The 26,182-nt window shown below is 37.6% G+C and overlaps 1 protein-coding gene across 21 annotated transcripts in view; it reads right to left on the minus strand.

Moving 5' to 3' along the window:
* Positions 1-1,224: 1,224 nt before the first annotated feature.
* Positions 1,225-26,182, minus strand: part of LOC101883723 (uncharacterized) — a 321,837-nt gene continuing 296,879 nt past the window's right edge. For all 21 annotated transcript variants that reach the window (XM_087253127.1, XM_087253119.1, XM_087253121.1 and 18 more), the window contains one exon: positions 1,225-1,968. In XM_087253127.1, coding sequence (XP_087109253.1) covers positions 1,788-1,968 — 181 coding nt within the window. In that variant the 3' untranslated portion in view covers positions 1,225-1,787. The remainder of the gene's footprint in view (positions 1,969-26,182) is intronic.

The following is a 26,182-nucleotide window of genomic DNA, read 5'->3' on the forward strand; positions in this document are numbered from 1 at the left end:
GTGTTTCTTTAGTGATATCGCTTTGACTCACACAATAAAAATGGATGTGAAACAACAAACTGAGGATGTGGTAATGCATGCCAGTCAATCAATTGGTGGGCGGGGAGACCGCACTACTACGTCAAGTTTCAATTGGTCCAACGTTTTTATGTTGTTAAATTTAAAAAAAAAAGGACTGTGTGTGTGTATATCACTCCAATATGATGGTCTATACACTATACTTAATACACGTCTGTCCAAACAGCTTGAAAAGTAGATTTTTCACCATAGGTGCCCTTTAATATTTTTAGTCAGTTTGATGATTAGAGGACCAGATTTCAAGGCAACAGGTTGACTCACTTTTTTTTAAAGTAAAGTCAGCTAATTGTTTTTTTTTATATTGTATCTATTATTATTATTATTATTATTATTATTTTAGTAACTCTCAACAATAAGGTCTCCTTTGTTAACATTAGCAAATGAATTAAATAAAATGAACTAACAATTCATTTTACAACCTTTTTATTAGTTTAGTCACTTTTTTTAAAATGTATTTGTTGTGTATATGTTTACTATATAAATTAAAAACAAAATTTACATCATTTACTGACCCTTAAAGAAACAGTTCACCACAAATTGCTAAACTCATCATTTACTCCCCATTTACTTGTTTCAAAGCCTTTATGAGTTTCTTTCTCTCTTCAAATATATATATATATATATATATATATATATATATATATATATATATATATAGAGAGAGAGAGAGAGAGAGAGAGAGAGAGAGAGAGAGAGAGAGAGAGAGAGAGAGAGAGAGAGAGAGAGAGAGAGAGAGAGAGAAATGTTGAAAACCTGTAACCATTGACTTTCATAGTTTTTTTTTTTTTTTTCCTAATATGGAAACCAATGATGACAGGTTTTTAGATTTCATCTGAATATCTTCTGTTGTCTTCAACATAAGAAACTACAAATGCTTTGAAAGCGCTGGAGGGAGAGTAAATAGTGAGTAAATACAAATTTAGATTTCTTCTAAATATCTTATGTTGAGGACTGGAGGGAGAGTAAATAGCGAGTAAATACAAATTTTTGGTTGAACTATTCCTTTAAGTGCGTCCAAATCTTTATGATTTTCTTTCTGTTTTCTGCAGAACGGAAAATAAAATAGTTTAAAGAATGTTAAAAACAGTATATAGTGATACTTTGCAAGTCAGTCTAGGGATTTACAACATTCTTCAAAATATCTTCTTTTGTGTTCAACAAAAAAAAAGAAAAAAAAATGAAACTCAAAATTATTATTTTGGATGAACTATCCCTTTAAGCGCATCCAAATCTTTATGACTTTTTTTTTACAAAATGAAATAGTTTAAAGACTGTTCAAAAACAGTACCCACTGACTTACAGTAATACATGCAAGTCAGGTACTATACTGATTTCCAACATCATTCAAAATATATTTTTTTTGTGTTCAACAGAAGAAAAAAATTAAACTCGAAATTATCATTTTAGGTTGTACTGTCCCTTTAAGAAATGAACTAGGGCTGTTGTTTATAGTTAGTTCAATATTAATCACTGATGTTAACAAATTCAACCTTATTGTTATTGTTTTTTAGGGATGTAAGTTGTTTTAAATTCACTCCATAAATCTGAAATCAAAGCGCACAGCCTTTAAAAAGTCCAAGACATTAATCTTGATTTTAAAATCTGCCTCCTGTGAAAATTGCCTAAAAAAACTGTGAGGATGAATAAAGGCTCCTCATCCAGAAATACTCTCTGGTTGAAAGCGGAAGAGAAGAGGCTTTGTTCAGAGTTCAGAGGAACCAGAAGCACTTTCTGCGGCTCTTCTTGACCGTCTGGAGGGCCTGTGGAGAGTCCTGCTGTCGCGGAGGAGGAAACGGCAGCTGAGGAGAGCCCTGTTCAGACTCCTGGTGCTCCGGGACTTTCCACGCTCGCGTCACCTGACCCTCCTGCAGCCGGAAGTCATGCTCCACACTGAAACACAAAACACCGGCACTGATGTTATTGTGGAAAACACACATTAGGAAAAGACTCAATTCAACTCTTCAAATGCATTTTTTCACATGACATTAATATTTCTTCTGCAAATAAATTATGAACAGCACACTGTAAAAAAATATCCATAAATTAGCCTTTTTTGTGATTCATGGATTTATTTTTTATTTTCTCTGTTTATTTATGCTTTTGAATTGCATTATGAGACATTGATCTTTTTTCCAACAACTTTTAGCCTTGATTAGTTCATAAAAGTGACTTTTATGAACACTTATAATAGTTTAAAGTGATATATTATCTGGGTTGCTGTTGTATATTACGCTGCAAGACAAGGCAAGGCAAGGTTATTTATGTAACACATTTCATACACAGTGGTAATTCAAAGTGCTTTACATAAACAAGAATAAAAAAGACACGTATAAGAAAAACAAACAAAAAATAGAAATGATTAAAAACAGATTAAAATGTGTTAAAACAGGTTATAAAAGAATCAAAAATAGAAAAGAACATAATAGTGTGATCTGTGTGGTGTAGCACAGTGCTCATTCAGTAAAGTCACAGCTAACAGATTTGTTTTCATGATGTGAATGTGCCTAATATTGGAGCACATCTGATCATTTCTGGAAGCTGATTCCAGCAGCGGGAGGTGCTGTTAGTGGCTGAAAGCCGTTTCACCCTGCTTTGACTGAACTCTTGGAATTTCTAGTTTATATGATCCTAATGATCTGAGTGATCTGTTAGGTTTGTATTCAGTGACCATATCTGTAATGTATTGAGGTCCTAGGCCAGGGGTCACCAATCTCAGTCCTGGAGGGCCGGAGTCCCTGCAGGGTTTAGCCCTAACTTGCCTTAACACACCTGCCTGGGTGTTTCAAGTATACCTAGTAAGACCTTGATTAGCTTGTTCAGGTGTGTTAGATTAGGGTTGGAGCTAAAATCTGTCTTTTTGGGAAGGCCAGTGAGGAGGCGTTACAGTAATCCACCCTGCTGCTGATAAAAGCATGAACAAGTTTCTGTAAATCCTCACTGGAAACAAAGCATCTAATTATTGCATTGTTTTTGACATGATAGTATGCTGATTTACTGACATGACTATTGAAACTCAGACTCCAGAGTCACACTAAGATTCTTGACCTTATTTTTTGTTGCTGAGAACCTTGAGAACCTCATCTCTGTTCCCAAACACAATGACTTCAGTTTTTTTTTTGTTTTTCTGAAGAAAGTTTTGGCACATCCAAATGTTCATTTCATCAACGCATTGGCAGAGGGTGTCAATGGAGCTGCAGTCATTAGGCAGTAAGGCTAGGTAGATCTGAGTGTCATCAGCATAGCTGTGTTAGGAGGTTTGGTTCTTTCTCATTATTTGGCTCAGTGGGAGCATGTAAAGGTTGAACAGGAGAGGTGCAAGAATTGAGCCTTGTGGGACTCTACATGTCATGGGTGTCCACCTCGACCTATGATCACCTATACTGACATGGTAATCTCTCGCTTCAAGGTAAGATCTGAACCATTTGAGGACCGTTCCAGACAGCCCAGCCCAGTTTTCCAGCCTATCCAGAAGTATGCTGTGATCGATAGTGTCAAATGCAGCACTGAGATCGAGCAATACCAGCACTGTTAGTTTACCTGAATCTGCATTTAGGCGTACTGTATATCATTGATTATCTTTATAAGGGCGCTCTCTGTACTGTGATGTGCTCTGAAACCAGATTGAAAATTGTCTAAACGCCTCTTAAAGTTTAAGAACTTGTTAACCTGGTTGAAAACAACTTTTTCAATGATTTTGCCAATGAAAGGGAGATTTGAGATACAAAAACCTTGAAATAAACTGCCAGTTATTTTACAGACTTTTTTCTCTATATATATTTCTTCTTATACATTATATTATTTCTAAAATGTCAGTAAAAGTCACTTTTTTAAACTCATTCATTCATTTATTCATTCATTTTCTTGTTGGCTTAGTCCCTTTATTAATCTGGGGTCGCCACAGCGGAATGAACCGCCAATTTATCCAGCAAGTTTTTACGCAGCGGATGCCCTTCCAGCCACAACCCATCTCTGGGAAACATCCACACACACATTCCCACACACACACTCATACACTACGGACAATTTAGCCAACCCAATTCACCAGTGCTGCATGTCTTTGGACTGTGGGGGAAACCGGAGCACCCGGAGAAACCCACACAGGGAGAACATGCAAACTCCACACAGAAACACCAACTGAGCTGAGGTTTAAACCATCAACCCAGCAACCTTCTTGCTGTGAGGCGACAGAACTACCTACTGCGCCACTGCCTCGCCCACTTAGTTAAACTGTAGATTTCAATTTTCAACATCAAAAGTCGATAGAGCAGAGATCAACATCCTATAATGCAATTCACAATCGTAAATAAACCGGTTAATTAACAGATATATTTATATATATTTTTACAGTGCAGCTACGCTAATCCTTGTCTTTATTCTCTATTCCATGGAGTTTCACTCGATCAGATCCAAGACCTGTGAAGAGATGATGCCAACCCTACACTGTAAAAAAAAAAGGCTCCACACAAGTCATTCATGTTGTCCCAACAAAAATCGAATAAGTAAACTATTACAATAAAGTACATTGAACATAAAACAATTAAGTTGTCCCCCAAAAATCTCAAGGACTGTGTTGATTCAGCTCATTTTAAATAAGTAATTTACATACAAGGACAGGGAGAGATGATGCCAACCAATTGAGATCTTTGAGGAAAACAAACACTTTATAAACACAATAAAACGTCATTGAACGTACTAGTATTACATGTAAATATTATTTCTTTTGGAAAGACACTTTATACTGTATAACTGCAGGTTAACTATGTTTATGTACATTTGATTTTGACTGTAATGTAATGAGATGCACCTTTTATGAAGCTGCTTTGACACCATCATAAATGTGAAAAACACTACACAACCAAACTTGTGTCTGGAGAATCCATTGAAAAAGGGCAGATTTTGGTCTTTCATTTTCTTTCGGCTTAGTCCCTTCAGGGGTTGACACAGGGGAATGAACCACCAACTATTCCGGCATAGGTTTTAAACAGCAGATGACCTCCCAGCCGTAACCCAGTACTGGAAAACTTTTCAAGCTTTGCTTGAAAAGTTTGTTCATTACAGCAAACAAAATAAAGCGAGGCACATCCTGTGAGGAAATAATATAATTCACTGATGTTTAACAATGTTTAATCCATTATTAGAGGTAATAGGCCAGATCTGGGTCAGAATAAAATCAAACTGTGGCCCAAAACAGGGTCAGTTCTGATTCATTTGGTTTAATTCTGGCTAATATGTGGTATTGATTTGGCTTCTTTGTGGCCCAGATCTGACAAACAGGAGCAGACCGCCCTAGAGCCATCACTCCATTCAGTATGTGGTCCAGATGTAAGTGTCTGGTGTGGGCCGGATCTGGGCCAGAATAAAACCAAACTGTGACCTAGAACAGGGTCAGTTCTGGTTCATTTGGTTGAATTCTAGCTGATATGTGATATTGTTATAGCTTAATTGTGGCCCAGATCTGGCAAACAGGAGCGGACCGCCCTAGAGACATCATTCCATGCGATATGTGGGCCGGATGTAAGTATCTGGTGAGATCACAAACTCCAATTCAATAAATCTCACTAACACACACCCACAGTTTCTTTATATGAATGTCAACACACCACTACCAACCACAAGTGAGCTCAATACATCTAAACAGGAAGTGACAAAGGAATAATTCACAGGCAACCAATGTGGCATCAACTGGAACAGGAGCAGAACCAAGCAAAGGAGCAAGTAGCTGCTTCCTGCAGAGAGAACAAATACACAGAACACTTCCCGAAAATAAAAAGAGCATAATTAATACATAAAGGGACTTTGGGCCCTATCATACACCCGGCGCAATGTGGAGCAAAGCACGCCGCAATAGTCTTTTGCTAGTTTCAGCTTGGCGCAAGAGTCGTTTTGAGGCGTTGCGCCACTCTGTTTAAATAGCAAATGCATTAGCGCTCATATGTGCGCCCATAGGCGTTCTGGTCTAAAAAGGAAGGTGTTCTGAGGCGCACTGCTGGCGCGTTGCTATTTTGAGAAACTAAAATAGATTTTTCATTAGACCAAAACTAACCCGGTCTAAACTCCAGCGCAGAGTTGCGCCTCGCTTACACACAGCTTAATACGCACAAGAGAGCAATAGGCAAATATCTTTACATATGAAAAAAATTCAATATTAAGGATATATATATAGGATATAATAAGAATATATATAGAATATAAATATAAAGGATTAAAATATTACAAAACATATTATTTTCTAGCCTACATAAATATGAAAAATCACTGCTTTTATGTCTTCTTCATCTCGGGAGGCTTTTTCAGCTCATTTATAACAATTTGCTTTTGTATAATGTTATTATTATTAGCAGTATTATTTATTATATCCATATTTATATTTGTTTTATTAAAAACAAGCTTAGATTTGCCCACCTGTCAGGTTTTAGACCATATGGGGCACAGCATGTGTTTTAGGATATAACTCAGGTTTTTGAGCACACTTCGTTATTATTGTTCATTTATTCGTTTGCTGGAAATTAGAACTGAATTTAGAAATAGTTTTGAAACGAATATTTGCGCTTAACAAACTAAATTAATTATTTATAGACTAATTGATGTCTGTGCGTAAAGGTTTCCCTATCAAAGAGCGAAAGTGAAAGTAGATCCTCTTATTTTCTTGTAGTAGATGCTCTGTTTAACAGTTTTCTGTTAAAAAAAACTGCTTGTGAAATGCTCAGTTTTTCCACTTAGGCTTACTCTACAACCTGTAAATAGCAAATGCGCTTGGCGCGACGCAGCTGACTCTTAAAGGGAATGGGAGATGAGACTCTGATTGGTTTATTCTCGAAACACACCTATAACTCATTAAGAAAATAAACTCAACCCTTTTTAACCATGCGCCACCGCGCAAAGTGGATTTTCCCGTCCTTAAATTAGCAAAAATGCATTCTGACACGCCCTGAAAGTGTTTGCACTCTGCACATGGACCGTCAAAATAGAGCCCATAATTTCTATTTATTGTGAGCCTGAATCAATCTGATTGGATTATTGACGATAGGCCAGTCAGGATCGGTCATATCACGTGCTCCTGTCGAAACTAGTTTCTATGACTTATCTTAAAATAATCCAACTTGCTTTTACGAAAATAAAGGACATGATCACAGAATTGTCTATTTTGCAAGTGAACTCTTTCTTTAAATATGCATAGTGGCAAAAAATTCCACTAAACAGAAGACATCAAAATAGCAATAGCCTGCGGGAAAATGAAGGCGCCCATAAATGCATGTGAGCGTTTGGCGTTGAGGTTTTTGTCAGCAGCGCAGAGCTGACAGCAGGGATTGTTGCTGATGATGCACTGGCCCAGATCCTGCAAACGCTGAGGTGGACATGAAGCAGCTTTCCTCAACAACACGGCTATAACTCTTCATGCTGAATCTGACTAATGAGATCATTCTTCCTCTTATATACTGTATTATATATATTTATACGCACTCAATTTATTGCAGCGAGAGAGAATTACCTTCATGGAGTGTCGCGGCACTCACACACTTCGCCTACGTTATTCCCCAGAGAAGCAATGTCAGACAGACGGGGAACACTGTGTGCTTTCCGGAACAATAGCACTTTTAAAGCTCTTCAAAAAAATCCCTCTGCCAGCCTCTTACCTTGCAGACAGTCTCTGCGCATTGGTGCGAAGACCAAAAGAGTCATGTAGATCTTGTGTTTGCTCTAAACCATCCAAACACAACAGGATTTACATGAAGCTAATCTGAATTCATAGTGTTTACACTGTATATGCCATGAGGGAAATAAGTATTGAACATGTCACCATTTTTCTCAGAAAACTTATTTCTAAAGGTGCTGTTGACTTGAAACTTTCGCCGGATGTTGGAAACAACCAAATAAATCCATATAAGCAAAGAAAACAAAACTTAGGTAATAAATTAAGTTATGTTTAATGAAATTATGTGTGCAGGGAAAAAGTGTTGAACACATGAAGAAAGGGAGGTGTAGAAAGGCAGTGAAAGCCCAGACAGCAGCTGAAAATGCTCAGTAGTTCTTTAGCAACCCTCTGCCCTTCATCAGTGTAAATAAATATCAGCTGCTTCAGTACAACATCTACATTCACAGGAGGATGAAGATGAAACCAGGGTGGACATTTCAGCAAGACAATGTTCCAAAACACAGCCAAAGAAACTCTCAAATGCTTTCAGAGAAGGAAAATCAAGCTGTAGAATGGCCCAGCCAATCACCTGACCTAAATCCAATAGAAAACACAAGATTTTAGATTTTTTTCAAAGCTCAGATTTGATAAACGAGACCCACAGAACCATCAAGATTGTTACACTCTGAAGTCTGTGAGAAACTCATACCTGAGCAGTTCATGTGACATTCTTCATATGAGCGGCGTCTTTAAACTGCCACTTGACCAGAAATTACATGAGCTTCTCTTAAAAGATAATAAGACAATATACAAGAGGCATCATTGTGGAATAAATAAATAATTATTTACGTTTGAACAGAAAGTAGTATGTCCAAGATGATTTATTTCCTTCTCAATAATCAATAGAAACTTCTTTATCGGCTATCACAGCACTCAAAGGCTTCCTATTATTTTTAAGCAGCTTTTTTACGTCTCCTCTAGTATTTTTGCCCATTCATTATTAGCGATGAGCTTCAACTCTTTCATGTTGGACGGTCTCCTTGCCATCACCCTGATCTTTAGCTGCATCCACAGATTCTCAATTAAATTCATGTCAGGACTCTGGCTAGGCCATTGCAAGATGTTAATGTTTTTGTCTAACCACTCAACATTTAGCTTTATTTGCATGAAATAAAATCAGACATTCATTCATTTTCCTTCAGCGTAGTCTCTATTTCAGAGGTCAACAAAGTGGAATGAGCCACCAACTATTCCAGTAAATGTTTTACACAGCAGATACTCTTCCAGCCGCAACACACAACAATTTAGTATATTCAGTTTACCTATATTGCATGTCTTTGGACTGTGGGGGAAACCGAATGACCCACGCCAACACAGAAAGAACATGCAAAAACCACACAGAAATGCAAACTGGCCCAGACTAGAACCAGTGACCTTTTTGCTGTGAGGCGACAGTGCTAAAAACTTAGCCAACGTGCTGCCAGAAGAGTTAAGAAATCGACATTTAATGGAATATGGTTGAGTTTCAATCACATCAAAAATAAATAAATAAATAAATAAATAAATGGTAACACTTTATTTTGATGGACCATTTGCCTAAATGAGGTGGTCTTGGCTTGATTGAAACGAACTCTGGAATGGATCGATTGTAGTGAGAAAGCAATACGATCTAGAGATCTGCACGGGACTAAATTTTAAATCCCGCTCCCACCCGCACCCGCCAGGTTTTAGCCCGAACCCGACCGCTCCCGCTTACATTCAGCATTTGTTGTCACGCTGCCCGACCCGCCCCGTTTTCTACCCGTTGCGCCCGATCCCGCTAAAGAGGGGGGGAGAACAAAACCGAAAACCACCCAGCTATAAAGAGTCCAGACAGCCTATAACATCACACACACACACACACATAACCACCAAGCACACACACACACACAGACAAAGCTCTCTCTCTCTCTCTCATTCGTGCACGCGCGCACTAACACACACACACACACACACACACACACACAAGCACCAAGCAGACACACAGACAAAGCTAGCTCTCTCTCATTCGCGCGCGCGCACACAAACACCTCTCATTCGCGCGTGCGCACGCACGCACACACACACACACACACACACACACACACATACACAGCAACAAACAAGCATCGCGCTATTTCATTTACACACATACATACGCGTGCTCGCTCTGGAGTCGGGAGTGATATTGCTAGACGGCCCGCCCCCGTCCCAAATTAAACCCGTTACCGACCGCTCCCGCACTTTATTCTGAAATTTATTCCCACGCCGCAGAAATCTGATCGGCTCCCGCGTGACAGCCACGGGAATGCAGACCTCTAATACATATAACAATGTTTCATGAACATGTAATAGGCATATGGCTATATGAAGAAAGGATTATGAGTAGGGATAATGACCTCCGGTCCCAAGTCTCCACCAAATGCACAGAGACTCCAGGATGCCCGCAAACGAGTGATGATCTACCGGAAATCACGCATCACCCACCCGGTCCTCAAATACGTCACGCACCCTTCTCACCCCTCCCCACCGCATCCCTCCTCGCTCTTCAGACACGTCGCGCGGACCCTGTCAAACACCACCAAACCGCCGGTCTTCACATCGCTAATATTGTCTTATTGATCATCATCTTAACTTAAATAAGGATGCATGAGGTGACAATGCTAAACACTGAGCCAGCATGCCGCCAGAAGTCGACATTTAATGGAATATCGTTGAGTTTCGATCGCATCAAAGTAAAAAAATGGTAACACTTTATTTTGATGGTCCATTTGAGTATTAGTAAACCGAGATTTAGGGTACTTTCACACCTAGACTTTTGTTTCAGATATGTAATAGGCATACGGCTATATGAAGAGAGTATTATGAGTAGGGAGGGAGGTCATTCCAGACATCCCAAGTCTCCAGCAAATGCACAGACACTCCCGGATGCCCGCGAACGAGTGAAAATCTCCCGGAAATCACGCATCACCCACCCGATCCTCAAATACATCACACACACTTCTCACCCCTCCCCACCGCATCCCACCTCGCTCTTCAGACACGTTGTGCGCAACCTGTCAAACACCACCAAACCGCCGGTCTTCACATCGCTAATATTGTCTTATTGCTCATCGTCATGACTTAAATAAGGACGCATGACAGCTGAGCGGGACTCTGCAAAATAAACCGTGAAACTCTGACAAATGTGAGGGGAGTTTACTCACTCATGACTTGTTTTAGCTTTTTTGGTCTGTTTAGCTCACAGGTGTCAAACTCAGTTCCAAAAGGGCCGCAGCTCTGCACAGTTTAGTTCCAACCCTAATTAAACACACCTGATCAAACTAATTGAGTCCTTCAGGCTTGTTTGAAACCTACAGGTAAGTGTGATGGAGCAGGGTTGGAACTAAACTGTGCAGGGCTGCGGCTCTCCAGGAATTGAGTTTGACACCCCTGGTTTAGAAACTTTGCCGTGTGAAAGCGAACCGCACCAAGAACAAAGAGCAACAACGTAACAATTTTAATACCTGTTTCGGAACAAATGAATCGATTCACAGGTGTGAAAGCACCTTTAGTCTGCACCAAGATGCAATGTAACTTAAGTTCAACAAACAGATCATTAAAATAAAGTGTGACCAAGTGGTCTCTTTATTGTTTCCATAGCTGTATATTAATCCCATGCAAGCAAGCAATACCCCCCAAAAAATGAAGAAAAAAGAAACAACGATGACAGTGCTTCATTTTGAGTCTCGTGTGATGTTTCTCCAGCGCTGATAAACGGGAGTTAAAAAAACAACGCTCATGAGGCTGATTAGTACCTGTTGTGATCATTGCTGGACTTTCAGACTGATTTAAACACCCGTGATTCAGCATTGTATGCTTGATCAAGCCTGTGATTGGTTACCGTGCCGCAACCCTGCAAAAAGCACTGTAAACAGATCTAATCAACAGCTTTAATAATTAATCACAGGAGCTGAAAGCAACATTAGGCTGCTGATTAATCGTACAGCTCCAACTTGCGCTGTGTTTTGTTTCTGTGAGTCCCGTTTGGATTTTGGAGGATTGAATTATATATGCAGTTTATTTTTCTTCATTATGCTAGTTAACACTTATTAAATGGCCATGAAACCCCCTCGTTTCAGCAGGGTGTTTTCACACCTCTACTTTGGAAAAAGTCAGAAAAGTGGGCGTATCCAGCTCTGTTTAGGGGGGAGTGTCGGAGGAACTAAAGTGGGATGGTGTGGGAGTGTCTATTTGGGCACGCGCGAGTTTCAGTCAAAATACACACACATGAGAAAGTGATGGTGTTTAACCTACATGGACATCTGTAGTCGAATTATTTGCCAAATTATTAAATGGTGGACTTTAACTGCAGTTTGGCTCTTTCATTCAGGGAATTCATTCATGTCCCTCGCGACAAACGTGATATTTGATTCGAGGATCTGCTCTAAGCGTGTATTTTTCATGCAATGTTTGATACCGCACGGAGAATGAGAGAAAATAACCCTCCGCATTTCCCGGAAACTTAGATGCACACGGCAGGTAGTGTCAGAAAGCCGCGTGTGTTATTCCTGTCACAAAATGCGGTGCTAACATGTTTACACTCAGTGCAATAGTTAACTTAATTCGATACGAACAAACTGAATAAACAAAGAGCACTGGTCGCTCACTTACCAAATCTGTAGAGACAGGACAATCACCAGCAACTAGAGCCGCGTCTTTATGAAGAGAAGACTAACGTTACAAGCGAATCCGGATCTCATTGTTTGCAGATGAGAACAGCTCTCAGGTAAACAATGTTCCTCCTTAGACACGTAAGTTATTGTTGTCGAGCGTCGCGTACACTGTTAATCCACACGTGACTCCAGCTGCACTCTCACAGAGAGAAAATGAAAACAAAACTTAATGGCAGCAAACTATAAAAGCAACACTTCACGCTTGTTTTGCCAACACAACGTGGCGTCTCTGGGGCGTAAACACGGTGACACTAATAAATATTAATGAAGTTGCACAATAGAGCGCGCTGATTGGTTTGAACCATGCCTTACTCATGCATTAATGCATCACACTGTAAGACGTTATAAGACACACTCTGGCACAGACGTCCAGTCTGCACGCTGGAATACACGCTATTATGTCATGACCGTGACGCAGCCTCAAAAATTTGTTTCAAACAGGAAGTACGAATTTGCTTGAAATAACGCAAAAACAACCAATTTACAATTTTTAGTGAAATATAGGTGTCCTAATAGTGTTTTTAGCAGTGTGGGACACATATACGACTGTCAACAGCTCAAAAAGGTGTTTTGGTGTTTCGTGACCCTTTCACAGTCTTCTGTATTTTGTGATGCGACCACTATTGACAGTTTTAGTAGTTTGACAAATTAATACAGAAGCTCACTGACTATATATATTTATATATACATATTTTTTTGTACATTTACATCACCAACACAGCCAATTTAATGTTTTAAACTACAGAAAAATGTCTGTAATAGTCACATTAACATTAAAAAATGTATTTGAGGAGCAAATTGACATTGATAGTTCTTTTACATGGAAAACACACATAGAGTGAGTTTGCTCTCGTTTACACCAGAGACTGTATTTGTAAGGTTAAAGAGCCCCTATTATACATTATAAAAAGTCATATTTTGGTTTTAGGGTCTCCAACAACAGTCTGATATGAATGCAAGGTCAAAAACCACTTTCATTTTCTTATAATATGCATTTATTTTTACCTAATTATCCCAGCGACTACCAAATGATTCATTCAGTGATTCATTAGCGAAAACTTATCTGCGCTGATTGGACCGATGACCGCCTGTTGCGATTGGTCGACTGTGTTTAGCACGAGACAGAGAGAAACGCCCACCACGGCTTATCGACAATATTGAAGTAGTCAGAGTGCAGAGTGTATGTGTGAGCATACCTGCCAACACTCCTGTTTTTCCCTGTAGTCTCCCGTATTTCAGACCCATCTCCTGCCACCCTCCTGTTATGTCAACAATAGGGATGGGAAGATTAACCGATATGTATCGATACACGGTCATGCGAGTGCATCGGTAGAGCAGCAGAGGTTGAATGAAATTTTGGAAGCAAATCGAGATGCATCGGTTTTTGCGAGATGCACCGGTTTTTCCAAGATACAACTTATATTTTTAATATAGAATGTATTTTTTATTTATTAACAAGTGTTGTCAACCTGTTTTTGGCGCATAATTTAATCGACATACATAAAGTATGCATTAGCAACGGGCTTGCGGATGTGTACACTTACACTACAACTCAGTGTATCAGGTGTGCGGATGAAGCTAGTGGTGCGCCCTCAGAAAGCGCGAGAAGCAAAACAAACATTTTATTCCTCACTGAGTTTTAAATCTAAAGTATGGCAACATTATGGATTCTGCAAAAAGGACTTGACAGGACAGATGCAATTAGCAAAATGTGCCGCGCATCTGTAAAATACACGGGCAGTACGACTAATCTGAAATCTCACTTGAAGAGGCGCCTCGGTGTTGTTGTGGAAGCATCTTCCAGTGTTCCTGCACCCCCTGCTTCCTGCTCTGCTTCAACTGTAGCTACCAGCTCCAAAAGTTGTGAGAAAAGCACTGAAAGTTTTCTCCATGCGCAACAGTTCTGCTCGCTCTACGCCAATAACGAATGCTATTGCATTGTTCATCTGCAAAGATATTCAGCCTAGTGTCACGGAGAACAAAAGTTTTAAACACCTCCTGTTAATTTGTATTTATTTATATTTTTATTAGCCTGTTGTTTACAGTATTAGTGATGCTTCAAAGCAACATAACACTGCTAGTTCACGACCTCAAGTTTTGAATATTCAGTGGCAAAATATATCTTTGTAAAACTTGTTTTCATAGTTGAAAAGTTAAATCACAGTTCTTGTTGTGCAATGCTAAACCTTTATGTTGAAATAGTGCAAATATATACAATTATAATATATATTGCACTTATACATTCTGTTTATCTTGAAAATACTTAAATAATATGTGCTATAGGTTCTAAAATGGCCCTCTACTGTAAACTAACACTCTGGCTCTGAGAGAAAAGCTAGTTTGTAAAAAAAAGTCATGGTTTTGCTTTATCGCATTGTATCGTGATATGGGTGTGAATCGTATCGTGTTACATCGCAATATGTCACAAATGTATCGCTAATATATCGGATCGTATTCTTTGTATCGAGATGCGTATCGGATCGGCATTATAGCTTAGATGCCCAACTCTAGTCAACAATAACTTGAGTACTAATTTGGCTATTGTTGTTATCCACGAATATTCAAATGTACATTAAATGTACTTTACAGTTTATAAAGTAATATTTTCTGTCTTTTAGTATAAATATTATATGAGACACTTGCTAATTTGATTTATATTGTAAATATTAAAAAAAGAAAATTATATATATATATATATATATATATATATATATATATATATATATATATATATATCAGAGGTCGCATTAGACTTTCTCATTGTCCATCATTTTGACGGAGAGGGCTAAAAAAAATTTGTCATAACCTATTATTGACCGTCAATTAATTTGCATATTTTCTAATCGCTTTTTTCATTCATATTTTAATAATGAAGTTGCACGACGACAATATAGGCTAAATCATAAATTTATTTATTTGACAAATGAACAAAAACTCCTATGTGCCCTAACTCATATCTTCCTCCTGTGTCGAGCTGAACTGGGTGCTTGCCTGTGCGTAATCAAACGCATTAAGGGAGACTGTCTTTGCCTCGGAAAGTCGACTTCTCGTGACCAAAGATCGGATTTACTAGCGCCACTTCAGCCAGCGTTTTTAAGTTAGGAAACATTTCTCCTAAGGCTGTGATGAAAGTTTGCTGGATTCTCTGAATGTGGGATTTTCCAATCCTGCAAGCACTCGTTTCACCAGGAAAAAATACTACAGCAGTCCGGTGCTCAAAACCAGGGCCGGAGTGGGACTGCTTTTCAGCCCTGGAGTTTCAAGCCTCAGACCGGCCCACCTCAGTTCACGACTGACTATATTAAAATAAGGTCATTTCCAATTCAGTTTCTAATTCTTTTTTAAGAAAACAGCTGCTTTATAACTTCAAATGTTCAACAACTCTAACAGTATTATATGTCTTAACAATAATAATAAAAAAAAATAAATAAAAAATACTCAGACGAGCATCAAACCCCGGTCGGCGGCGTCGTAAACTAATGAGCTAACCACTGGACTACAACAGTTGTAGTGATATACTCGTCGACTTGCAGGCTACTTATATATAAACAGAGCAGAGCTACGGTAACATAATGAATAAGAAGACTGGTCAAATAAATAAATTAATTTAAAAAGTGTGACTGCTGAGAGCAACAGATTCTGAAGCTAGGGACACCGGCCCTCGCGGCCAAAAAACGGACCGGCCCACCGGGAATTCTCCCGGTCCTCCCGATTAGCCAATCCGGGCCTGCTCAAAACGCACCCTAGATAGAAATATACACTCGGGCCACTTCCGGCTAGATTCTCGCCTGCCGGAGACTCCGGCTGCCGTACTCGGGCTGGATGCCTGTGGACTCACTGCCCGGTTCCGGCCTGTGTCAATCGGGTCAGATCACGAGCCATTCACGAGCCGACGCTGCTGCATTCGAGCCAGAATCGGTCCGCGAGTAATGGGCACTGCGGCCCGGAGCTGGCGCGACTTAGTCTTTGTATGCCTTCATAAAAAACCTTTTGGTATTACGTTGGTACCATTTTAATTTATATAACAGCAAACGCAGGCTATAATGTAAAAACACAAAGTGTAGGCACTGCGTTTAACCTTTGAATAAAATGCAAACAGCATATCCCATAACAAAAAGAATCAAACAAAGGATAAAATACGTGATAATAAACGGATATTGATTGCAAGAAACAAATAATACTAAAAATAAATCAATTATTTTGTAGTGCACAAGAGCACCAATATGAAAACAATAAACCTGACCTTGCTAGCTGCTGCTTGGCTGGATCGTATTTTTGTCTGTTTGTTCTTCATCGTCTACTGCATCACTTCCTCTTTTTTCACCTTTATTATTAATATCACAACTATTTGGCCGAAACTTCTCACACTCTCAGCTGATGTGACTTTTTGCAACTGTACAGAGTGGTGACAAAGAATAGGCAAAACAAGGGCAATCGCCATCAGCTGGACAGGAGTGGGAATTACAGTTAGCTACAAATTACAATAGATCACCCTCAGCATAATCCGTCAAAATGACGGATCACCTTCAGATTTTTCCGTCACTGCTGAAAAAAATCCGTCAATGACGGATATATTATATATATATATATATATATATATATATATATATATATATATATATATATATATATATATATATATATAAATTATTATAGATTATTATTATATATATATGTATATAATAAAAATGTAAATCAAATAATAAAATCATTCTGCATAAATCCACAGATATTTTACAAAACTGTCTGCAGAAATAGCAAAAACTGTCCACAGATTCTGTCTAGCCCTATACTTATAACTCATTAAGAGAATAAGGACAACCCTGTTGGACCATGTATCAGCAAAAGTTGATTAAAAAAAATGTCCTTTGAAACAAAACCTGTGAAAATAGATAACTTATTTTTCTCCACATCCACACGATCTTCATCTTCTGCAAGCACTTTTTTTTTTTTTTTTGCTGTTCATAGAAAGAAAGTGAAGTTTTATGCATGAGGCTCCAGGTCCGGAGAATCCAACTTTGTGCATTTCCACCCACTACAGCGCTTCCAGCATTTTCTCCTTCCAGATAAATCATTCTCCCAAAAAAAAAAAAAAAAAAAGACATGCTGAGAAAGAGAGTGGCGCTCTGTCCCTCCCAGCAGTCCTAATTACCTCAGCTCTGGTCCTGAGAATGGATGAACTCGTGTCTCAACTCCATATTACTTCTTCTAGCTCTTTCCCTCACCAACGTCTTTCATTCACACCGTCTCTTGTAAGAGCCGATGCAGAGCCTCTATTTTAAGGTTTTATTTAACACTAGAACTACCAAGGCAGTCATTTTGACCTTTTTCATGTTGTAGTGTCATGACTTTCTTGTAATAATACCTATAGAACTGCAGTACACTGATTTTTATTAAATATACTCTTTGTATAATTTAATCTAGCATTGCTACAGTGTCAAATTTAAGAAAAAGAAGAGATCACAGTATTTCTTAAGAATTTATTTTTTTTTTTTTCAAATTGACTGTAGTTTTAATCATAAACTGGGTCAACTATGGACAAACCCAATTCGTTTTAAATTAAATTTTAAATTATACTTTTTAACCCAACAATTATGCTTGTCCATATTTGACCCAACATTGGTTTAAAACAACCCATATTTTTTTAGATGTTTAGAGTCTGTCAACAGTTAAACTAAATAGACCCCAATTGTCTGTTTTTGCATCATCATCATCATCATAATAATAATAATATTAATAATAATAATAATAATAATAATAGGCTGGGTAGTCAAAAGCTGGGGTGCATTATCAACATCATGTTATAAGAGCATAAGCTACATTTTTCATATTTGTGTGTCTATAAAAGCCTTTACTGTGCACTGAAATGCATAATGTTTTGTTAGTTAATACAACCTAAAGCTCCTACACACCGGGACACAGCATTTTACGAGACGTTTTTCCGTATTCAAAGCCAAGCGGTTTTCACTAGTGTCGAGCAGAAGAGTATTCAAAACCACTCCTTGACATTAGATGGCGCTACACAACTTTAAGCTTCCGACACCTGCTTTTGACACAGAAGAAGAGGAAGAGAGGAAGTTCACACGCTTGTTGTTAAAGTTACTGGTGACTCGAACAAGCATGGATGGTTCAAGCAGCAGCTCCAGCTCTAGCGATGAAGAAATGCTTATTATTCACAAGAGCAATAAGCAGCTAAACGTTCATGTCGCCTCTGGGCGTATCAAGACAAAAAAACAAGCATGAGGCGTTTTTTTAAATGGCACCTATGGTGAAAAATCTACTTTTAAAGATGTTTGGACAGACGTGTGTGTAAGTATAGTATATATACTGTCATATTGGGGTGATATAAACACACCCAGTCCTTTTTTATTCAAATTTAACAACATAAAAACGGTGGACCAATTGAAGCGGTTTTCAGATAGACCGCAACTTGACATAGGAGTGCGGTCCCCCCGCCCACCAATATTGATTGACATGTCTCCCTAGTAACGAATATGATCATATCAACAAGACAGGACGAGCGCAAAGCAACCGAGAATAAAAGGCCGGTTCAGTTTGCTAGGATTATCAATCATCATCAGACGTGATTAAGGGTGAGTTTAACACATAGACTGTAAAATATATAGACGTAGTATCCGTGACGTCACCCATAGGTTTCTAAAGAGCGCAAAAGAAGCCACAAGTAGGCGCGGCCAACCGTCGCCATTTTGTTCGCGCGTCATCACACCCACGGCGGGATACCAAATAAGGGCAAAGAGGCGGAGAGTGAGCGGGGGACATTTTTAAAAGTATTTCCTGTTATATTTTTCTTATCGAGAAAGTGGAATAAAAGCAGTTTTAACAAAAAAAATAAAATAAATAAAAGTCAAAAAATCTTTTTTAGAAACATTATAAGAACATAAGCTACTTTTTTCATATTTTTTGCCTATATTTCATATTTTTATGCCTATAACAGCATTTACTGTGCATTGAAATGCACATTTCATATTTATATTAGTTATTAAACTAAGATCAGTTTTTATTTCGCATTATAGGACATTAACATAGAGACATAAATCAATTTTTCTCTCTAAATGTTAACCAAATATTTTTCAAATTCATTAAAATGTAAATTATATGTAAAGAATATGTATCTTACGCTAATGTTTTAGATCATCTAACAAATGTAGATATTAGTCAAAGATAACGCAAGTAAACACATCATGCAGTTTTAAAACAAACATCCAAAGAAGTGCAGATGTCACTTAAGTTCAAGTGAGTGTTCATGACTCCCCCATAAGAAATGGAACTTGCAGAATTTCCCAAGTAAAGCAAGGCCATTTTTCACAGTAGTTCATATTATATATTTTTTTCTTATAAAAAAATTATAATTTATTTTAGTTTGGCTGATATAAAATTTGTTAAAAAAAAGAGATGTAAATCGATTTCAAGGTCAATAATATTAGCCCCTTTAAGAATTTTTTACGATTAGCTATCGAACAAACCATTGTTGTTCAATGATTTGCCTAATTAACTTGCTTAGGTTAAGAAGTTAAGCCAAGCCTTTAAATTCCACTTAAGGCTGAATAGTATCTTGCAAAATAACTAGTACAATATAATGTAATGTCATCATTGCAACGGCAAAACCAATGTTTTCCATTTTAAAAAAGCACTTAAAAATATTGTTTAAACGAATAAAGATTTCACAGGAGGTCTAATAATTCAGTAGGAATGCCCATGCTGGCTAATCAAACTCTACAGTAACATTCAGGTCAATTCCTGTAGCTCTACTGTCTTTTTGAGCTATGCAACAAATTCTGTGTCTCCGTGTGGGTTGGTGTTGCCCCCAAGGGGACGATGCTTTAATATGGGTGGGCTGAGATTGGTGACGAAGTATTAACGAGATTTGTCCTAATTTAAAGCATCAGTGGGAGACGCTCGAAGCTCCTCTGGGAATAAAGAGTGTCTATAAGCAGAATCCTACGGAACAGCAGCATGTAAAGACATTAGCGGTGGTGAAGGGCGTTAAATAACTTCTCTGCATATTTATGAGCCGCTGGTGCCGTTCAGGGTGATTGACATCTAAATTCTCTGCCACAGACGTTACAAGTGCGTTTAGTATTATGCCACCATCATGTCAGCTTGTCAAATACACACGTCATCTGTCAGGAAAGACTTGTGTGGTGTACATCAAACGGAGGAAAAGATGGCAGACGTCAAAAAAGTCAAGCAAAGAAAAAGAAAGCATGGAGATGTTCAGAATGGCACAGTCGCATATACTTTCAATTGATAAACGTGAAGAGATATTTAGTACTTGATTGAATTAATATGAATAGTTTATGTCGGTATAGATAAGTGATAAACTGGGTTGATAAATTGTTTCAGTGCACCGCAGATTTAATAAATGTGACATTTAATTGCAGAACATGACAAAAATGTCAAGATAATACAATAATTTTTAAAGAAATAATAATGCAACAAAATACCATACACTTCAAATGAAATCAATTAGATAGTTTGAATAATAATAACAAAAATAATAAAATTAATAATAACAATAATAAGCATAATAATAATAGAAATAATAATAATAATAATAACAATATTAAAAGTAATAGAAATAATAATAATAATAATAATAGAAATAATAATAATAATAATAAAAATATTAATAAAATATTATTATTATTAATAATAATAATAATAAAATAACAACAACAATTGGTGATGAAAAGTTAATAAATGCATTATTATTCAATTTTAGATTTTTTTAAAATTATTAATTGATGAACTGACTAATTTCACAGTTCAGTGCTACTGTTTTACGATACTGACAGTTTTTCTGCATATTTCACAAAAACATTTTTTTTTATTCAACTAAAGTCTATTTGTGTTATTTAAATTAAAAATAAATGTTAAATAAAACAACTTTTTATTTAATTTTAATGCAATGTATTAGAGCCCTTTCATACACCCGGCACAATAAGGCGCAAGACATGTTTGGAGTAATTTGTTGGTATTTTCAGACTAGCGCAACCCTAATTTTCACCAGTTTGTGCACTCATGGGTATGCTGGTCTAGAAAAGAAGGTGTGTTAAGGCGCATTGTTTGTAACGTTGCAATTTTTAAAAACTGAAACAGACCGCGCCACTGACCGACTAAAGCTGCTCTAACGCACAGAGCGCATTGATTATGTGCTTATGTGGGTAAAAATGTTTACAAATTGCTAAATACACTCAGGATGCACTCCGGATGTACATGATGTACATATGGAAACACTTAAAGGATTAAAATATTACAAAAATTATTATTTTCTACATGAATATAAAAACCAGGGCGATGCGGTGGCACAGTGAGTTGCGCATTCACCTCACACCAAGAAGGTCGCTGGTTTGAGTCTGTCAGTTGGCATATCTGTGTGGAGTTTGCATGTTCTCCTCGTGTTGGTGTGGGTTTCCTCTGGGTGCTCCATTTTCCCCCTCAAGTCCAAAGACATGTGGTACAGGTGAATTGGGTAGGCTAAATTGTCCGCAGTGTATGTGTGTGAATGAATGTGTGTGGATGTTTTCCAGTGATAAGTTGCAGCTGAAAGAGCATTCGCTGCATAAAACATGTGCTGGATACGTTTGTGGTTCGTTCCACTGTGATGAACCGGGATTAATAAAGTGACTAAGCTGAAAAGAAAATGAATGAATGAATGAATGAATGAATGAATATAAAAACCACTGCCTCCATGCCTTCTTTATCTCGGGGGCTTTTTCATTTTATTCATAAAACTTTGCATTTGTATAATGTTATTATTATTATTATTATTATTATTATTATTATTATTATTATTAGCAGTATTCTTTATTATATACATATATCATTTTTTAATAAGTTTTTAGACAACACTTTGTTATTATTGTTTATTTATTTGTTTGCTGGAAGTTAGACCTGAATTTAGAAATAGTTTTGAAACAAATCTTTGCGCTTAATAAACTAAATTAAATATGTAGGCTAATGGATGTCTTCAGTGGAGTGAGTTTGCACCATTTCCTCCATGAAAGTAAAGGAGTAAAGAGTAAAAATAAAGTAAAGAGAATGTAAAGAGGCTGAATGGAGGAGGCTCATTCTTTATTCTCGCACTGCAGATGCTCTGTTTAACTGTTTTATCGCTAGTGAAGTGTTCAGTTTTTGACTTACAAAGTCTGCCATGTAAATAGCAAATGCATCATGGCACGGTGCAACACCTAAAGGGAATCGGAAATAAGATTCTGATTGGTTTAATGCATGTTATGCTTAAAACACACCCAGAACTCATTAAAAGGTCATGACACTCCCCACTTTCGGATCAGGTCTACCTTAGAATTTTTTCAAAACGTACATCATAATGGCCTTGGAGCTTCGCGAGTAAAGGGCAGGAGTGGGCGTGGCCAGCAGGGGAGAAGAAGGGGAGTGAACAACTGTTAGCATCCCACCAGTGCTGATTTACAGCCATATCGCACTGCTAAGAGTGTGATATTGCGTTTATACAACAGTTCAACATCACAATCCTGTATATAGATAAGAGTCTAAAAACCCTTTTTTATTAGGTACTACTTTCTTCCGCCATTTATTCACATCTGCAGCTGATGTCAAATGAGACACAAACCGAGAGGAGACGCATGATTTCATAGTTAAAAAGCAAAGTTAAAATGCAAAGAAATAAACAGTAATTTATTGCCCTGCTACATTTGGTATTTGTAAATTCATAGACACACAACCCCAATTTATATCATCATAAAGATAATCGTGTTCATATAAACACTATAAATAAGGACTTCTCCCTCAATCCCTGCATGGGTCTGAATCATAGGTCTGAATGCAGACTCAGTGCAGAAGGTCTCTTGCCCTGTCTATTTCAACCGTTAGCCCTGCTGGTTATCTGGAAGACCTAGGCAAACACAGCCGCACGGTGATGTGTCTAAATGTGAACAAACCCCTGAAAAAAGACACCGTCGCCATTCTCCATCTCTTGTACTGCTCTCCCGACAAAAATGTTTGCAGCACACAAACAGCTTTGCTGTATTGGTCCTGACAGCATCGTGGGGAAAAAAACATTCAACCACCCTGTGGATCATGGAAACAAACACATACGACCCTTCATAAATAGCTAGCTAATCATTTTAAACCCATAAGCTGAAATTAGCTGACAAAACCTCAAAGTTACCCTGTTTTTCCCACAATTAAAGCCAACAGGTGCTAACATTGTCTTAACTGATGCTCAACAAACACAAATCTGTTAAAGTCTCAAAAAAAAGTAATCGAGGCTTTCGTGAACCTTTAAGAGAAAAAGCTCACCTCTGTTAAACCTTGCGTTGTGGCGCAGAGTGTAATTATTCCGAAATATTAAAGTGGATTCGGACATGCTCTTAATGCTTTTTGCGCCATGCGCTTTAGACTTTTACGCCTAGATCGTTAAAATAGCGCCCTAATTGTACTTGATGTATATTTACAAATGCAATTATTAAAACTAATAAAAGTAAAATGATTCACCCTCCTGTGATGTTGTTTTCTATTTCAAATATTTCTCAAACGATGTTTAACAGAGCAAGGCATTTTTCACTGTATTATAATATTTTTTCTTCTGGAGAAAGTTTTATTTGTTTTATTTTGGCTAGATTAAAAGCAGTTTTCATTTTAAGGTCAATATTATTAGCCCCCTAAGCAATATTTGTTTTGATCGTCTATAGAACAAACCATCAATATACAATGACTTGCCTAATTACCCTAACTTTACCTAATTAGCCTAGTGAAGCCTTTAACCCTTTCAGCCTCAAATAAATTTTTAGAAACGAAAAATCTGATATTTGGGGAAAATTATCATATAGGGTAGTACAATAGAATCCTGACTTTTTTTTTTTAGAGAGACCTTCACATGCAAGATGTTCTGGGATGTTGCAGATTTGCAACATTGGCTCAGTGTGGTATTTAGACACTGACGACTGAATATGATATGAACAATAACTTTTTATATACAACTTTTCAAACAATGTAACACATTGATTTTCAGTGGCAGAACAACAACAAAAACAATATGGGATCCAAATCCAATATCTCAAAACCTCATTGAGTAGGTCATGTTTCCAAGTCACTTTGTCATGTGGTACTCCAAGAAACTTTTTTTTGTGTGTGTGTGTGTCATCTGGTGAGCAAGTGGGGAAACTGTTTGTTGCTAATGGACAACCAAGTCCTGCAGTGGTACTTCTGAGTAAAAAAAAAACTCATAAAATATGTATCTGGAGTAATAAGGTAGTTAATTTTTAACGGTTGCAAATCAGCAACGCCTGCCTTAAGAGGGTTATATGTCACTTTAAGCTAAATACTAGTGTCTTGAAAAATATCTAGTCAAATATTATACTATCATCATGGCAAAGATAAAATAAATCAGTTATTAGAAATGAGTTATTAAAGCTATTATGTTTAGAAATGTGTTTAAAAGCATCTTCATTCCATTAAACAAAAATATACAGGGGGCCTAATAATTCTGACTAGAGCTGTATATACTGCTCCTCTCCGATGATCTTAGGAGCTCACTTGTAATTCTGCTAAGTGTCTGCTAAATGAATAAATGTAAGCCGTTCTGACCACATGTAAGCCAATGAGTCAATCCAGCTGAAGTAAGCAGTGAATGGAGGATGATGAAGAGATAATGAAGAGTGCGGATCTGATCTGGCTCTACTTTCTAGAAGGCTGGAGTGAAACTGTCAGACACACTGAGAGATTGAACAGAGTAATTACGGTTTCGAAAACACAGATAACAGCTGCGTCAGTGGAGATATTGACAACGGCAATGCACAAAATCACACTTTACATCATGACAGGAGCTACGGTTTGAGTATACATATAGATATCAGAAGAACTGTCAGTACTGTCTCTAACTGAGCTCACATTCGGCGGAATATTGAAGGCAAGTATATCAGTATCAACTAAGGGTGTCACGATCCTCCAAATCCTCGATTCGATTACATTTTCGATTCTAAAGGCACGATTCGATTTTCGATTATGAATAATTAAATAATGACCAATTCATTATTTGTAGCCTACCGTTTAAACTACCTGACCTGCATGGTCTTTGTTTTACCCATAAACAAATCATACAGTAAATGAATAAAGGCAAGATACACACATAATTACCACCTGTCAATCACTTTTTTCTGCGGGACTCGTGAATAGGCAGTGATCTGTATTGTTATAATGGCGTCGGTAAAAAAGACGCACAACCAACAGGAACCAGCCAACAGTATCTGAGGTGTTCGCTAAAATGACAAAGTACAAGTGAGTGAAAGATTGAAGCAGTCCTCTGACTGCCTGGACCTGCTGTCTCGAGCGCATGGCTGTGTGTGCGTCTGTGTCTGTGTTACAAACCCCTGATGTTAGTCTAGGGTTGTGGGGTTTGACATTTATTTAATTAAAATATATTTATATAAACAGTGAATGAGTGGAAAGACAACCAAAGTAATGCCAAAATATGTGTGTTTTTATTTACAATCCCAAAGTGAACAACAACAACAACGAATTAATCAAAAATAAAGAAAAAGTAAGTAAAGAAAAAATATACTATTTACAATATGTACAACACTGAAACAAATAAAGACGGGAAAAACAAGAGAGCTGGCAGAAGGGACGCGGGCGGCGCTAAAAAAATGAAAAGAACAAAACCCAAACTAAATCTAACTTCCCAGAAGCATCTAGCTAACTAACTATGAGAAAAACAGTATAATTAACACACGAAGAT

This window comes from Danio rerio, chromosome 5, assembly GCF_052040795.2.
Source record: "Danio rerio strain M-AB ecotype USA chromosome 5, GRCz13ab, whole genome shotgun sequence".
Classification (NCBI taxonomy): Eukaryota; Metazoa; Chordata; class Actinopteri; order Cypriniformes; family Danionidae; genus Danio; species Danio rerio.